This window comes from Mastigoproctus giganteus, chromosome 4, assembly GCF_048544385.1.
Source record: "Mastigoproctus giganteus isolate SK-2022 chromosome 4, ASM4854438v1, whole genome shotgun sequence".
NCBI lineage: Eukaryota > Metazoa > Arthropoda > Arachnida > Uropygi > Thelyphonidae > Mastigoproctus > Mastigoproctus giganteus.
In genome coordinates this window covers 195,937,206-195,956,113 of record NC_143578.1, presented here as the reverse complement: position 1 = coordinate 195,956,113, position 18,908 = coordinate 195,937,206, and the positions used below count along the sequence as shown (strand labels likewise).

General features: G+C 36.8%; 1 protein-coding gene across 1 annotated transcript in view; it reads left to right on the top strand.

Moving 5' to 3' along the window:
* Positions 1–18,908, top strand: part of Nubpl (NUBP iron-sulfur cluster assembly factor, mitochondrial) — a 114,244-nt gene that overhangs the window by 40,232 nt on the left and 55,104 nt on the right. The window contains exon 6 of the mRNA XM_090371970.1: positions 9,053–9,143. Within this exon, the coding sequence (XP_090228096.1) occupies positions 9,053–9,143 (91 nt within the window). The remainder of the gene's footprint in view (positions 1–9,052; positions 9,144–18,908) is intronic.

The following is an 18,908-nucleotide window of genomic DNA, read 5'->3' as shown; positions in this document are numbered from 1 at the left end:
TAAAATTTATAAATGACCTTTATAGAATTATTAACTAACCATGTAGCAATCCTTTTTGTCACCAAAAAGAGAGTTACTTAGTACAAAGAAGCATGCTATCGAAGTGCAATAAAAAATTGATTTTTTAATTTTAAGACAAAAAAGTAAATGATAGATTTCAATCAGAATAGTTTCCCTTGATAAGCATCGAATAACGCTAATGTGATTTTTAAATTTTTAGCTCCATTAGCGACGGAATAGAGGGGGGCACACAAAAATCACTCACATTTTCCTGTCTGGCACCACCATTTTTAATTTTAAAAATATTTTAAAATTATATTTTAAACCTACTCGTTGAGCTTTTTCCAATGGTGTATAATAAGCTATAGGTTGTCAAAAACATTTTTGTCACCCCAAATTTTATCCCCCCATTTCTCAGACAAATTTTTGTCAACAACGATCAATGTGGCGTTATGTTAGCCCACATGATGTACAAACCCATGCAAAATTTCAAGTCAATAGGTTGAGTGGTTCCGGAGATACAATGCAGTGACAGACGGATGGACAGGCAGACAACCGAGTGACATTATAAGGGTCCTTCGTTAGACTACAGACCCTAAAAATAATAAGTAAAAATAATTTCATAATAAAGTTTTTGTAGAATATTCCAAATTTTTATTAAGTTCACATCTGACAACCTTGTCGACTTCTTTTCTTCCTCTTTGTGTGCAACGCAAAGGTCGCGGGTTCGAATCCCGCCTCGGGCTTGGATCAAAGTACTGCAAAAACCTTGGGAGGTGCACTATGGCCACAGAAGCCGATGCGCCAACAACTACCAAAAAAAAATAATAATAAATCCTTTTTGTGTGTCTCTTGCTGAATGACCTTTCCAAAGCAGCCACGAATCGACATATTTTGCTGGATCAAAGCGGGTCAGCAGTGGGCCTACAATTTTAAGAAACAGTAGTGAAGAAACTGTTTTTGTCATCAAAGAAGCGCTGGTTGGGCTGGCAGTCAGATTCATTTGCGAAAATCCTCGTTCACATTCACTCGATGAAATTGGTATTGTACTCAGAGCGTCCATCAAATGCTTCAATTCTTCCGAAACCATCTTTTCAATTAGGTATCTCCAAAATCCATGAATGGTATCTCTTTCATTTAACTGTTTTTCTAATTGAATTTTCTATTTTCACCAAATGCCAACAATTTATGTTTAGAAGGTTTAATACTTTTGTTGTCCTCATTTTCCTTCTCCCGTTATCAATATTGTCACTAGTTCTTTGAACTAGTTAAATTTGAATTTTTTGAAACTATCCAAAATGTCAGTGTCATCCGGATATTCAGGTACTGTAAACAGAGAATTCGGACATTCAGGACCACGTAAACAGAGAGAAGGAAAATTTACAGACAAATGTGGATAATGCACTTCCGTGAAACAACAGATTATTATTTGTCAGGATAAAAGAAAATCTCTTTTCTAATTCTCGAATGGGGCGCTTACAGTTGATTCACAGCGGTGTCCAACCTATGGCCCGTGAGGAAAGTTAACTAAAACAGCATTTTAAGTTTTGTTAATTATCAAAAAAATTTTCTCATTAAATGTTTTGTTCAGTAAATGTAATTGTGTATTGTACTTAATAAAATTTTCGAATATTTCGATTTTACTTTTACATGCAACAAGATATGGAAAATGTAACACACAAAAGAAATCTAACGTTGAATTTTTTTTTGAATATGGCCCCTGTACGGGAAAAGTTTTTTTTTCACCACTGCTGTAGAAGGTGGACCAGAGCCCATTGGGAATACCCCTTGATCTGCTCACTGCTGACCAGCACGACTTGTCCATATGTGGGACAGATGGTTGGATAGGTTTTATCAGGTACCACTAAGTTGTAGAATGGTAATCCCTTTCATCATCATCATCATCATCCCTTTTCAATTCTGATGATAAGAGAGCTAAAATCCCTTTAGGTCTCTTAATTCGCGCAGCAGCAACACTAATTGCCAAAATTGCCGGGAGGCCAGAAATGCAAACAGTGCATACCGAGTTAATTCTCTCCTAATCTGTTCTTCATATGAAAATTTTCTTCGCTCAACAGAAAAAATTTTAAATGTAACTTCCAAGGGGAATTCAAAATAATTTGCTATAAAAGGACTTTGTTAAACAGAGGTCTGACTGAGTAATTTAGAATTATAAAAATGGTTATACAGTTTTATATAGAAAATATCTTAAGAATAGACAGCGAAAAATGCAAATTTAGTTGAATAACTTTAAGCTTATTTGAATAGTAGGTAAACGTGAAAAAATTTATGGAATATTACAAAATTCCTTTATTAACAGTGACACCTGACATTTGGATGCGCTGCATCCAAATGTCAGGTGTCACTGTTAATAAAGGTGCCGGTACGCCGTGCCACTGCATACCATCCCAAAAAAAGCACTGGTGATAATAATACATTAATATGTTACAAATTGTGCAAGTAGGTTATAGTTGCTTTCTGCACATAGCAATACACAAACTATGGCTGTTGTATAATGCGTCAACCTCACGTTGTGGGAGCACTTTGCAAAAGTTGCTTTGATATTGTACTAATTTAAATAAAAAGCATTTTTTATATATATATATATATATATATATAAAACTAGACAGAGGTAGGAAGTCTCTCTTGGAAGTCCCTTCCCCTCAGTGGGTGGGTTCTGGACCCTGGTTATGGTGTTGGGTATGATTAATTCCTAGACCAATTTTGCTGTTTCGGTAGTTGGAGCTGTGGTTGAGCACTGATGTGTCAATTGTAATTTTCTTGTAGACTGATGTGATAGAGTTTTCTAAGAGAAGTACGTCTAAAAATGGTAAAGAATAGTCATTTATGTCCATGTTGAAGTGAAATACTTTTTTTTTTTTTCTGCCATAGTCCAAGATGACATTTATATCATCCATATACAGCTTAGGGGCAGCCACCAGGTTATGCAGTCCCCCCCCCCTCCAAAACAAGTTCAGATAAGTATTATACACTGTAACTAAGTTCCATAAGTTCATGTTCCCCTTTCTTTATTTCAGGGATAGACAAAAGTGCTATGCAGGATTTAGGGATAAAAAGCATCAGACTGCTGGAAGAATTTACTGTCATATAAGCTGTTATATCATTGGGATACCTACCCACTCACTGCTGAGGGACAAAATAATCCTGAAATGGTGTGGTGCCCACTGAGGAAAAAGTAACAATAGCCTTTTCTACTGGGGAAGTATTACTTATTAGAGATATAATGAGATAGGCAACTTGTGAAGGAATTCACAATATGAGATGTTATGTAATGATGCCACTGCACAACTTCTGTTGGTGTTATGTGTATAGAAATGATGCTAATGCACTATTCAGTTATCACTGAATTATGACCACCCTACCTGTAATGGACTATGCCATATGAAAAGCCGAACAGCTTCCTATTCTAGAGCAGTGGTAATTTACCTCTGGGCGTGCAAGTCAAAGTGATAAAATAGCAGTTATGGGACATAGTAAAGATATCAGGGAGTTTCAAAAGGAAATGATTGTGTGAGCATATGCATTGGGTGCTTCCATATCAGAAATGGCACATCTTGTCAGTTGCTCATAGCCCACTGGTTAAGAATGGTGTCGAATGGATCAAACTACCTCTTGCCAACAGAACTATAAAGGATTACGTAAGGTAGATGTTTGCGGTAAATGAAGGGTGCAGCATGTTGTATGGTCTCAATGGGAGGTCGCTGTGTGACAGTTGTCATTGCAATATGGTATGGGGAATGCAAGAAAAATAGCTCAATTGACAATGCACTGCACACTCAGACATATGGTTCCATTGCAGATGACCCAAGAGACTCTCCTCACTGCAGATTATCATCAATGATGAATGCTGTGGTGCCAACAACACACTGGAGGACTGGAAACAAGTGTGCTGGTCAGATGAGTCCAAATACCTGTCTGCAGGTATTTGCTTGTTTCGTTATTGCTTGTGCCAACAAATGCCTTCGCATGCGGCACAAGCAACATGAGTTCATGGACCCATCATTCATGGTGCCCACTATCCTGGCAGGTGGCAGTGGGTGCTTAATATGGGGCATGTTTTGCTGGCAAGAACTAGGACCCCTGGTGCATATGGACCAACATTTCACTGGTGATGTCTACTAGCAGCTCTTAGGAGCGCCATGCATTTTTTCCCAGACAAAAATGAGATTTTATAAGAAAATGTGCCATATCATTGGGATCGCACTGTGTACAAGTGATTCGAGGAACACAATGAAGATATCACTCATCTTGATTGGTTTCTAAATTTGCCTGACCTCAATCCAATTAAACACCTGTGGAAAGTTTTGGAATGGGAAGTGAGACCTATGGACATGCAGTCATCTTCTATTCTGATACTGTGAAAAGTCTTGCAGGTAGCATGGCTGCCATTCTCTACATCTTCAGGCATCTAGTGGAGTTGATGCCTAGGTGAATAGCAGCTGTTACCCATGTGAATGGTGGCCCAACAGGTATTAAGTAGATGGTCATAATTCAGTGATCACTCAGTGTATATGTTTTGGTTAATCCCACCACTGAGGAATGTATCAAATATAATCTCATAATCTGCAAGTGCATATTTTGGCAATTGTAATCATTAGTGTATATAGCAAAGATATTATTAGCAATACTGCATATTTCATTATTTTGTTCAGTTTTTCGTACATTAAACTTGGAAATGTGATGTCAGTCATACTAATTCACCCATTCTAATTTACTGTAATAATGTAGTGAAAGTATCACATTATCACAGTAAATTAATAAGGGAAAATGTATCAGTGGTGTTTTACTCTAATTATCATGCCATCAGCAACACTGGATGAGAATGCATTCTTTGAACATATAACATAGCATTTCAGAAATGCTATAAAAAACTTAGTTGTAGTTTGTTCAAAATACCAAAAATCAAATCATGGATTGCCAATCATTGAAAAGATCTTACTGTAGATGGCAGTAATAAAAATTCCAGCTATGTGAAAGCAGCAAAAAAGAAAATTCAAGCAAAAATATTGCCAGATCAGTCGCTTTTTAAGCAAGCCATGTACTCAAGAGAAGAAAAAAAGTAAATTTTCAATGGATCTGTCTCACCTTGGTAAACAGCCCTTTAAACAAATTAAGTAACTCATTTTTCAAATGAATAATCATAATACTATTTATTCATTATTATGGCATTATTCTTAATATTGTCAAGATATTTGAGAAAAATGCATCTGGATATCCACTGATGAAACAGAAGATGCTTGTCACCATTATTTGTACATTTAATTTGAATAGATAGAGAACCTGATCTGCATTTGCTTGCAAGGTTCTTGTAAATTGAAACACTTCTAAATTGCAAAATTTGTGAATGATTAGCATCTTCTGTCTCAGACGTGAGAATCAACATGTGGCAAAAGGGGGGTTTTCTTTTTTTTTTTTTTTTTTTTGTTTTCAGTGGCACTAGTCTGTATATGAAAAAGCAACCTTTGTGCATTACAGGTTTTCTATCCCAACCTAATCCATATTACTTGCTTAGATCATGGCTTATGTAGGTTTTCAGAAACAATTTTGAAGAATTTTGGTAGTTATTTCTTGTGTAAATAGACCTTTGTAAAAGTTCCTATATGCAAGCTTGCTCTTCCACCAGAGCCTATTCTGACAAAGTGGGGAACACAGTTAACTATAGTATTGTATTGTTTTTGTTTTGTTTTTTTTTTTGCTAAAAATTTTGAATCTATAAAAAAGTTGTCAATGCTTTGATGATGCTGCAAAGGCAATTTCTTTCTGATTCTTTGGTTAGAAAACATTTCTGTCCATCAGTATTCATTTTGCTTGTTTATCTAATACTGTAACTGAACTTGAAACATTAGCAATTTCTTAGCATGATGCAGTTGAAAGTTCGGTTAGGGGAAAGGCAGGGGAAAGTTCTTTTAGGAATTTCAGTCTTCCCTGGAAACAGAATCTTCCCTGAGAGAAAGTAATAAATTTGATGTTGTTTTAAAAAAGATTTCCAGATTTCCTATTTTAAGCTTGTGGGAGAAGACAGAGTGGTTATCAATGGACACTGCTCTTCATGGACTAATTTTATTTGTATAGTCTTCCAGGGTTCAGTATTGGGCCCATTGTTGTTTTTGGTATTTATCAATGATATTGATGAAGGTATATCAGGTTGCAGACAATATGAAGGTTGGCAGGGTTGTTAATGACAGTAATGATAGTATGCTACTGCAACAGGATCTGGAAAAGTTGAGCAGATGAGGTGGCATCTGAAGTTTAACACTGACATAAAGTACTGCATACCGGTAGCAGTAACCTCAGAGTAACGTATGAACTGGGTGGTACTACACTCAGGGTTGTGGAGAATGAAAAGGACCTGGGGTAATTGTGCAGTCAGATATGAAGTTTTCTGAGCAGTGCAAAAAAGGCTACAAGAGTAGCTCATGGTGCCTTGTAAATGATATACAGGAATTTTACTAGCAGGGATGGGGGGGTGTGATCGTTCCTTTGTATAAGGCAATGGTTAGGCCACACCTTGAGTACTGTATACAGGTCTGGAGGCCTCGTTTTAGGAAAGATGTAGAGCTGTTGGAATTAGTATAGAAAACGGAAATGAGATTGGTGATAGGAACAAAGGGTTGGTATTACCAAGAAAGGCTTAAGTTCTGCAAATTGCAGCTTCTGGAGACTAGGCACCTGCGAGATGATCTAACTGAGGTGTATAAGGCCTTCAATGGATTGAGCAAGCCCAATGCTAATGGGATTCTTCCTCTTGCTCAGATTACTCACCTGAGGGGGCATAATTCAAATTGAGGAAAGACAATTGTAGAATGGATGTGTGGAAATTCACCTTTTTAGCCAGTGGGTGGTTGATAGTTGGAGCAAACTTCCATCTGCTGTAGTGTAGGTCAGCAACTTAAGTAAGTTCAAGGCAGAACTAGACAAACATTTGGAGCGAATTGGATGGGTGAAATGGGAAGATTTTTTTTTTTTTTTTTTTGGCTGATGCTATATAAGCTTGCTTTCTTGCATCATATGCCTCTGCTAATGCTAAGTAAAATAGATGACTTTGTTATTGAAAATGAACAGGAACTTCCATTTCAGATGAGGCTTTGAAGGCTCACATTTTTAAATTTAACCCAGTCACTTCCATCAATGTTGGAAAGATTATTCCCTGCTTTTAAATAATTTTGGATGGTAAATGTTGCAAATTTACTGTAGATAGATCACATTGAAAAATATATTATTTACTGTAACAAAAGTTATTCCAAGAGCAAGTTTTAAAATGATCCTTTCTCTAAAATTTTTCATTAAACAATTTTATTAATTTGAAATGCTGAATACAAATAAATTGCAATTCAGTTAATTGTGAAAAACTAGTAATAAATGTAAACAAGTTTTCGAAAGACAGTTTATTGCTTATTTGTGTGCGTATTTTTCCTGTTTTTTTATTGTATTTATCTGATATCTACTCATAATAAATAACTGATGAATAGACATTAGATAACAGTCTACTCCTAAAGTTAGTGTTTTCTTGAGTTTCATAGTTATCAATCAGAAATAAAGGAATGCAAAGCAGTGCTCTTAATATCAAGTATGAAGAGTTCAGAGTTTGAAGTCAGTTTGGCAATGCATATTAAAGCTTTTCATAAGATTCAATTTTTTTTTCCACAAAGATGCATTTTCAAATGTAGTATAAAAAAAAAAAAAAAAAGCAGCTGGGGATAATAAGGATGAGGCATAATGGTTCATCATGTCAGAAAATTTTCTCACTCTATGCTGAGTGGAATGTAGTGTTGTATTATTATGATTCTTTCTAGACACTTCTTGTCCCCTAAAGGCTGGGTTGTCTTAGTTTGGATGAGGTCATTCTGATTTTATGAATATTGGTTGCTGCAGACACCTTTTTTCTCCTACTGCTAAGTTCATCAGAAATGTCAATTACAATGTCTTGGAAATGTTTCAGCCATTTTATGGGCAACATATGCTAGTGGTTTTTTTTTTTTTTGTAAACCTTTAAGTTTTCTTTCATGAATATTTAAAGCATATGAGATTGTCTAATGTAAAAAAAAAAAAAAAAAAGGATATGGATTACCTACTCTTTGAAAACAGACCAGACCTAATTTACCATAGTTCAAGACCTCAAAAGACAAAGTTTTGGTCAGATCTAATAATGAGTTAATATTTCTGAAAGTTGTGACCAAATAGGCATTACTTTTATGACTGATTCTTGTACATGTTGTGAGTTATGCAACTGTCTAGAACTCCTCACAGCCTAAAAATAAATGGAAAAGTAAAAGGTTTTTAACATGATACAGGAGTTTGAGCAATCTTTCACATGCAGATGAGGTATTGGGCAGTTTGAATGAATAAACGCTATACTGTACTTGACTTTGGAGTAAATTTATTGAGCTGCAGTTGCCACTCCTTGAAACTTACAACGTACTAAGGGCCAGATAGTAGTACAAAACTAAATATAGTGCTAAACATGAAAGTAACAGATAAGGCTTAATACATAATAATACTATAAAATGAAATAAAATAAACAAGTTAGGGAGAGGATCATTGTGGCCTAGCATAATGGCCTTCAGCAGTGGATTTTGAACAAGGAAGGAAAGCACAGGATGTATGCCTCGTGATTAAACTGATTACATTAGTGTTATCAGTTATCTTCATGCAGAGTTGTTTGTTTGTTTGGTGCCTCCGTAGCCAGGTGGGCAGGAGTAGCAGTGCATAGCACACGCTTCTTGATTAAACTGGGTTTCGTGAATGTGACCACCAAATACAGAGGATGCGGAAAGGTCAGGGAATGACCACCGCATATCCCCGGAGCAATATGGCCTTAGTTGCTAATGCTCCTAAAAACCAAATAACAAACAAACAACAAGCAGAGTTGTTTATTCATTCAGCCTGTCTAAAAAAGTTAAATGTTCTAAAAATCACTGGCTATGTGAGGCCTTCCCCCACCTCTCCTTCCTTCTCAAACTCTTGATCCAGTTCTGATTTAAATTACTAGAATTTTTTCAGTAACATTGTAATGTGTGCATATTACTTTCAGCATGTCTATGGGCTTCTTAGTTGATGAGAAATCTCCAGTGGTATGGAGAGGATTGATGGTCATGTCTGCTATTGAAAAGCTTTTGCGCCAGGTAATAATTAAAGAAATGTGAATGATAAGATAAGAAACATCCTTTTTTATATAATGTGCGTGTAAACACACATTATATATTTTGGTCAGATCTTACAGTTTATCTCTTCCTTTTATTCTGTTTGTAAAATAACGAATGTCTGTAGTTTTATGTCTAACTTGTTATAATAGATAAACAGGTTCTATTATATGTAGAATATGTAATCATGCCATGTGTTTGTTTGATTAATAAATAATATAGATAAGTTCCTAAAACCATGTAACTGTAAGCTTCATCGAAAATTAAGTATTAAAATAGGCCATTTCTCTGCATTACATTAGAAAAAAAAATTTTTTTGTTGCATACCTTCTGAAATATTAAAAATACAAGGTGTCCACATACCTCCTTTATAAAACTAAAATGTTATTGTGTAAATAGGGTTCATAATACACACCTGAAACAAAGGTGTTTTTTTTTTTTTTTTTTTTTATGTCCCCAAACACAAGAGGTATTAGAACCTATAGTACTTAGTACCGTGCTTGGATTGGAGGCTGAGAAGACGAAAGAAGATATTTGTTGACATTGGACTTGAACTTCTGTAGATTGTAATTTTCAGGAAATACATATGAAGGAAGGTTGTTCCAGAAAGCAGCAGTTGAATGAATAAATGAGGAAGATGAAAAGTTGGTTCTGTGGGTTTGAAGTTGGACAGTAAATGGATGTTGGCTGGTGGCGGCACGTGTTCGGACTGTTTTGAAAGAGAGAGCGAGAATTATAGATGCCAATTCAGAAGAACAGTGCCCATGGAAGTATCTGTAGAAGAGGCATGCAGCAGAAACAGTATGTCTATGAGACAGCGAGTGGAGAGACTGTTAGAGATGAATCATTAATTAACCTAACTGCCCTCTTCTGAATGGAATCAAGAAGCCTGAGAGGGGTTTTGGGGGCACCACTCCAGATGTGGAAACAATATTCCATGGCAGGGCAGATTTGCGATTTATACAGAGTGAGCAGCTGTTTGGAAGAAAAGTAACGTTGAGAACGAAGTTTTTTAGATGTAGAGGAAGCAATATTTGTAATGTGCTTGTGCCAAGAGAGATTAGAAGTCAGGGTAATCCCCAAAAGAGATATATCATTTTGCCTAGAAATCAGAGTGTCACTAAAGATAAGCATAGGAGCAGAAGAATCCTTTTTGCGAGATATAAGACAAGACTGAGTTTTAGAAGGGTTTAAATCAACTAAGTTGTCTTTGCCCCACTGGAGAATTACCTGAAGATCGGCATTTAAGAATTGGTAGCAGATTTTCGAGAAGTTGAAGCTGATTGAGCAGAGCAAGGTTTCTCAAAATGGAAAGTGGAATGCAATGTGCTATCATCAGCAAAACTATGGATAGGATTTCCAGTCGATGGAAGAAGGTCATTATTATACAAGAGGAAAAGAGTGGGGGAAATAACTAAACCTTGGGTGACACCGGCATTGGTGGAGAAGTTAGAAGACAGAGAGCCATCTACCATCACCCTCGGTGAGCGATCAGAGAGAAAACTGGATAACCAATTACAAAAAACAGTTGGAAAACCATAAGATGGAAGCTTGTTTAGAAGACCTTTATGCCAAACATGATCGAAAGCCTTTGAGATGTCAAGGGCAACTACTTGTGTTTCACCGAACCTTTCCATTGAATTGGTCCATAAATGGGAAACATAAGCCAGAATATCACCCGTGGATGGACATTGACTAAATCCATACCGGCGATCATTGATCAGACGGACGGTTTCTAGGTAGTTTAAGAGTTGGCGGTTAATTGATTTCTCCATTACTTTAGAAAGAGTAGAAGTAATTGCAATGTGACAATAATTGGATGGGAGGGATTTGTCACCCTTTTAAGGAACTGGCTGGATATGAGCAAATTTCCAAGCAGAAGGAAAAACACCTTTGGAATAAGAAAGTGAAAAAAGGTGGCAAAGAATAGGAGTAAGTTCAGGAGCACAGGTGTTGAGAACAAGTGGAGAAATACCATTGGGACCTGAAGCTTTCTTAGCATTAAGATTCGTCAAAATCCTTCTGACATCCTTTTGACAGAAGACCACAGGAGGCATTGAATGGAGCATGTTGGGAATGGTGGGAGGTGTTTTACCAAGATCATTAATACATGAGTTGGAAGAAAAATGGGATGCTAGCAGGTCAGCTTTATCCTTGGCTGAAGTGACAACAGAACCATCTGGTTTGGACAGAGGTGGGAGCAGAGATGGGCAAAAGTTGCGGCCAATAGCTTTGGCAAGAGACCAGAATGCTCGTGTGAACATTCTGGTCTCTTGCGAACATTAAAATCACCAAGGAAAATTACCTCACTGTTAGGAAAGTTGGACTGGAGAAAGTCAAGTTGCAAAGAGAGGAAGTCAAGAGCTCCAAGTGATTAGTAGAGTTGGGAGAACAGTAGAGACAACAGATGAATTTGACACAATGAGGTGGAGAGATTTTAAGCCAGAGAAGATCAAAGAGAGGAGATTCCAAATTGCCAAGTCTCTGACAGGGAATATCAGAATGGACATATGCACAAATAACACCAACTTTGAGGCGAAAGGAATCATACAACGAATAATTTGGGCATCTGAGATGAGCACTTCCAGGTGATAGAGGATATCTTCAGTTTTTATTAACCAACTGCAAAATGTGTATGCTACAGTAAATGGCAGGATGCTTGTAAAACTGTAATTATGGAGGATTTGGCCTTTTGTGTGATGAATTGTCACAGTGTACAAGCCTTTCTTCTTTGGAAAAGCTACTGTCACAGGCATTGTGTATCTGGACATGTTACAGAATTTCCTCATGCCTTAACTTCAAGATGACAGTGATGGAGATTTTATTTTCCAACAAGACAAAGTTCCACCACTTTACTACAAAGAAATGCTTTCATCCTTGAACACGGTGTTTCCTGGGAAGTGGAATGGAAGAGGTGGACTGATTTTGTGGCCCCCCCACGATCCTCTGATCTGATTCCTTTAGATTTTACTGTCTTGGGATTAGTGAAAGACCGTGGCACAGCCTACAAAAATTCTCACAAAAAAAGCTGTGTGCTCTCTTTAAATCATAAATAGTCTTGCTTATAGTAAAATGTATATTATGTATATTTCTTATTTTTCTTTATCATATTTCTGTGATTAATTTTCCATTAATCATGGATATTGAGTTAAAACAAAGAGCTATTGTTAAATTAGATTAAACCCTGCTTACTGCAAAAATACGTGAAAGAACAAGATGGGCCATCATATTTCTTATAATTTCTCTGAGGCCATATAAATGTATTATAACTTTGAGGTGCTGATTTCATGTAATTCGTGGCAACTTATGTCGAACAACTTCGGGTACATCTCCTGAATCTAAGGATGCTCTATGAAAGACTTAGGTAGGAAAATGAATTTTTTCTCTCAAATGAAAATGAATCATTCAACCTGTGTTATATAGACTTCTGCTAACCCCATCATCAGCACTTATAAACTTCATGTGTGCATATACAGGGTGTTTCAAAAATGATGGTTAATAATTTAAAGGTGAAAAGTATAAACTAAAATAATCAAAAAAAGTCCCAGTGAACATTGGGTCGCAAATTAACCATTTTAAAGATAATACGCATTTTCTGTTACGATCCGCCACTGACTATGGGAGCACTCTGGGAGGGTAGTCTGTATTGTTGAGACCCTGTACACGCTGGATATGGTGGGGGTACAGTAATTCGCAATGTAAAATTTGCCACACACTGCTATAACTCAGTACCTGCTCTTGCAGAGCAACCCTCCTTGTCGAAATTCCTGGATTTTGTTCTATTCTTTCTAACATCCTTTCCTCAACATCAGGTGTTATGTTTCTGGGCCTATTTGCTCATACTCCATGTGCAAAGCACCCATTGATATACCCTGATGAATGTGCGCTTGTTGGGCTGCCTTCGGCGGGGAAATGCTTCTTGGTACAAAGTTTTGAGTGCACTGCCGTTGGCTTTACCATATATGAAGTGCATGTCCACATACTCTTTGTTGCTGTAACCTTTTTCCATGTTGACTATCCTTTGACAAGTACTAGTATGCCTGCTACGTCTCAGCATTGAGAGAGGGGAAAGGGAGAGAATGAACATAACCTAACCTAAACAAATGAGTCAATGGCGGATCACAACTCTGTACAGTTCATTCACCTTATCACTGGTAGATCCCTACTAGAAATGTGCAATATCTCGAAAAACGATTCACATAAGGACCCATATTGTAGTCTGTATAGTTCACCTTTAAATTATTAATCATCACTTTTGAAACACCCTGTAGATGCAAAATATTAATTCAGTTTATCTATTTGGTTGTTCACAGAGCACAGTATATTCCTTGATCAAACAGATGGCTGCTTATTGTATCAACATGTTGTGATACTAAATGGAAGAATAATATTCTTGGCTAAATTTTACCATGGATTCAACTAATTGTGATAACTTATTTTAGGGAACCATTAGGAACAAAGCTCAGAATGGACAGAAATGCATCATAATGCCATTCTGGCTCATTGTACACATCAGTAATGTTGTGTATAGGCATTAACTGTCTTGTGTTCAACTATTCTGTTTTGTAAAATTTTACATTTTTAACCCATAGTAGGCAGTGATCAAAATGTATTGATGTGGAAATAAGAGATAACTACTGTCGGGAGGTTTTAATTTTTGCAAGGGAAATTAATGGGTAATATTTGAATTCTATTCAATGCGAACAGCAATTATTGGTGAATATAAGTACAAATGGAGAATCTAAGTACAAATAAGTACATAGGAAATGCTCAAGGAAGTAATTATAGAAACTAGTCATCTTTTTATACTTTAAGGTATCATTTCCATGGCAACTTACATCGAACAATGTCAACTGCATTGTCTGATTGTTGTCATTGGAGACTACTGGTTGTCTTATGAGGGACCACTTAGTCCCTCAAAAATAGAGTATATTCATCCCACGGGATGAATATACTCTGTTTTCTGAACATAAGATGCACTTTTTTTTTATGGAAAATGTTGCTTAAATTTCCTTGTACAGTGGTACCTTGGATTGCGAGTAACTTGGTCTGCGAGTGTTTTGCAAGACAAGCAAAAATTTTTAATAAATTTTAACTTGATAAACGAGCGAGGTCTTGCAATACGAGTACAGTTAGTCCTCGTATAACACGTGTTTACACTACACGAATTCGATCATACACGATTTATAAATACGCGAACGATATCTTGTATAACACGAACCGAATTTGCTTTTGCACGATTCGCCTTTTGTGTTTACAAGAAATGGCAGTCGAACGCAGAATCACCCCAACCAAACGCAACATGATAAGAATGAAGAGAAGATTCTGAAAATGTATTTATGTTTTTTATATCAGTGAAGGGCATTTCACCATAATAATGTAAAAACCAACACAATTCCAGCTATCAGTATAATCACAGATGCAATTAGATCGAGTTTACTACCAGTTTATAACAGATTCCACTAGCAGAAACGCAACTGGAAATTGTTTTTATTGTTTTATGGTAGTAACCCCCAGAAATGTGCTTTAGTAAAATGTGAGGTGTTAATAGTGTATCTCTGCCTTTACGGTGTTGTTTATTCAGTTGCTACACGTGCGCGCAGCTTTGTTTATGTGTATCAAGTGTGCCTCCTCGTTTTGTAATTGTGCGAGCGATGAATCTGTTTAACAACAATGCAATGTCATATTTCCGTGAAATCCTCAAAAGGAGGCAAAAGCAAGTGTCATTGGATAGGTTCCTTGTTAAAGTCGCACAAAAAGAAAAAGTCAACAGATAGCAGTGATTCCGTTAGTGACAGTGAAAGTCATTCTACCCAATAATTAATAGGTTCGATTGCTTTATGTATATTAAATTTAAATATTAAAAATATAAAAAGGTATGTATGTATTTTGTATTAATCATTTTTACAGTATATGAATATTTTTGAGTTTTGGAACAAATCATCTGGGTTTCCATTATTTCTTATGGGGAAATTCACTTTGATATACGAGCACGTTTCCGGAACGAATTATGCTCGCAAACCAAGGTACCACTGTATCTTAATGTGAAGGTATACTAGGGACACATAGTGATGTCCATCTTTAGCTGTGAGTAGAGAGAGTATTATTAAAATATCCAGGTGTCCTTCCAAAAAAAATTACTCTTTTGTTGTGTTGGGATGAATATAACCTTATAATCTTACCGAAGCTATTGGCTGCAATTTCTGTCCATCTATTACAATCCTATGGTTCTGTTGCATCCTCAGCTACTTTTTTTCTAACTCTTGCATCTGATAAAGCACCTCCTGCCATATCAGCCTGCTCCACTCATTGGACGTTAGAAAAAAATCGGAACAATCTTGATGCCACGACATAGCCCCAGGTACTGATTGAATTTCTCTACCTGTCCTCCAAACCTATGCTTCTGAGCTTGCTCTTGTTCTAAGTCCCTTTTTACACTTCCTTATCCCACTACAGTATTTTTTATTTTCTGCTTGGAAATTTGCTCACATCCATCTAGTTCCTAAAAAGAGTGACAGATCACTCCTGTTAATTATTGCACTCTCCAAAGTAATGGAGAATTTCATAAACCACCAACTCAAACTATCTGAACTTTCCATCTGATTAATAGTTGTCAGTTTGGTTTCCTGAGTATCAATCCACTGGTGATATATTGGCTTATGTTGCTCATCTTTGGACAGAATCAAGTAATTTTCCTTGGCATTTCATTGGAAGGGGATGAATCTGATTGGTCCACTTGACATCTATTGTTCGACTGTTGATGATCCTGCTCAGATAGCAAACAAACTGAATGAGTATTTTGCATCTACATTCACACGTGAGGAATTATTAAGGTTTGAAAATGGCAGAAGGTTATCAAATTGTAGCAGGATACTTAATGATTTTGTAATAACTGAGAGCAAAGCGGAAGAGAAACTGTTGAAGTTAAACATAAGAAAAGCACCTGGGGTGGATGGGATCTATCCAGTTATATTAAAGGAGGCGGCAAAGCAACTAAGCAAACCCTTAGCCATAATTATGAGAGCATCCTTGGACTCAGGGGAGGTTCCCACGAACTGGAGATGTGCAAATGTATCCCCAATTCACAAAGGGGGAAATCGAAGGGTGACACGAGTAATTACAGACCAGTTAGTTTAACTTCTGTTCCGGGTAAAATAATGGAGTCACTGGTTAAAGATGCATTGCAGGATCATCTAGACAAGACTGCAGCAATAATTCAGACACAGCATGGGTTTGTTAAGGGAAAGTCTTGTCTGACAAATTTGATAGGATATTATGATGTGGTTACAAAGGAACTGGATGCAAAAAATAATTTTGATATCATATATTTGGATTTCAGGAAAGCTTTTGACACTGTTGCGCATGGAAGACTATTGTACAAATTGGAGCAGAATGGTATTAAGGGTAAGTTGCTACAATGGATAAAAGGATGGTTCAGTGCGAGAAGACAGAGGGTGATAATCAATAGGTGCTGCTCTTCTTGGACTAATGTCATTAGTGGAGTTCCACAGGGTTCGGTGTTGGGTCCACTGTTGTTTTGTATGTTTATCAATGATATTGATGAAGGTATATCAGGCTTAATGTCGAAGTTTGCAGATGATACAAAGGTTGGCAGGGTTGTTAATGACAGTAATGGCAGTGTGCTACTGCAACAGGATCTAGATAATTTGGGCAGATGGGCTAAGAAGTGGCAACTGAAGTTTAACCTTGACAAATGCAAAGTACTGCATATGGGTAGAAGTAACCCCAGAGGCCTTTTTCTTGTAAAAAAAGAATAAAAAATTTAAAAAAACTTTTTTACTGGATGGGTCATTAATTAACCTGTCTGCTGTATTGTGAATGGAGTTGAGAAGCTTGAGAGAGATTTTGGAGGCACCACTCCAGATGTGGGAACAATATTCCAGGCAGAAAAGATTTGAGATTTGCACAGGGTGAGTAGTTGTTTAGAAGAAAAGTAATGGTGAGAGAAAAGGAGGAAACTCAGTTTTTTTGACGGAAGAAGCACTCTTTGTGTTAAAAAGTCTCTACACTCTGTCTCATTGATGTTTAGTTTCTGCTAATATATCTCTTATGTTATGGATACTTCCATGGGCATTATTTTTCTGAATTGGCATCATATTAACCCTCCCGAAGTGGAGGGGGGTAACATTACCTTTTTTCTTTAAAATCACTGGTGGACTAGTGGATAAATTGTTTATTAAGGTAAAAAAGGCAAAGGAAGCCCACACGAGAAGCACGGTAAACTTCGAAAAAGTTTACCGGTGAAACTACGTTACGAACATTTTTTACGACACCAGAACTTCCAATATGACTCTGTTCATGATTCATTTAGTGATTCTAAAGAAAAACGGTCAGGTTTACCCCCCCCCCACTTCGGGAGGGTTTCAATCTCCCATGGGATTCAATTTCTACTCCTGACCGATAACACCCACCATCTGTTTACGGAACGAGCAACAATACAAATGCCATTATGGCAAAGTACTTTTACCTGTAAATTTCATCGAACTTTTGCATGCTTCTTGTGCAGGCTTTCTTTACCTTAGCCATTATTTCTATTAACTGGTGTACTAAGCATTGTCAATTCTAACTTTAGTGGCTTCCTGAGCTCTTATAACTTCTGCGCGCTTAATATCTCTATAAGAATGGTCAGACTTATGCTTTTGCAACTTACAGTTTGGACAAACGACAGTAGATTCCTTGTTTGGGCACTCACCAATTTGGTGACCCTGGTCACCACAATGCCCACAGGTACTTTGTTCCTGATGACAATTCTTGGACAAATGCCCGTAGTTTAAGCACTTAAAATATCGCAAAGCAATTAAAAAGTCCTTGAAGTACACCGTGCACGGACCAGCTTGAGTACACCTTAGCACCCAGACCCATAAGAATTTTTCTAATAATACCAGGCGTTTCTATAATCCAGTGTAGGTTATTTTTATTCCATGACCTGATTTTAAATCTAATTTTTACTGTGCGCTTAAATTCTTCTACTGTAATTCCATGATCAGACAAGTTTTTATCATAAAGATCATCTAATAAGTCAGAGACATCTTTATTGATGTCATAAATTATTAACATAGGATTGAGTTTCTTTGGTAGGTCTGCAGACAAATTTAATTCTTTAAATTTATTACAGCTTTTAGGCTTATCTAGATCATTCTGTATGCAGTTTCTATCAAAATACCTTTTTCATGAACCTTTCTCACTGATCTAATTTTTAACTGTTTAAACTCAGATTTAAAGTTTTTTGAGACTTCCATTGCACTTCTTCACTAGTTTTGCTAAAGCATATAGTCACTATATGCTTTAGCATAAGCCCTTTATCATCCGAGACCTGTGTGCATATTTTAAAGGCAGTCACACTAGCAAAGCTAGGGGCCTGGACAGTCATAGGCAAGTTTTTCTTCAGCTATTCTCACTTTCAATTTCTCATTTTCTATCGTTAGGTCCAGCATCAACCTCTCCACTGAATTCCAGATTCGACTAACCTCTATAATCATAGAAGAGGTAATATTTGCACCATCCCTCAAAACATCTAAAAGGTTATTTTTTTACGCAAAGATGAAGTCCAGTGTCGAGGTATCAGCTGCAAGTAGTACATTACCACCTTGACTATTTACAGTGGTATTCAACTCTTCTTGTGTTGAATGCAACAGTGGGAACTCCTGTCCCATTAAATCAACAAATTTCTTGAACGGTTCCTGCAATTCGTTCAAGTTAGCCTCCAAAACATCGGGAGCAACAGTC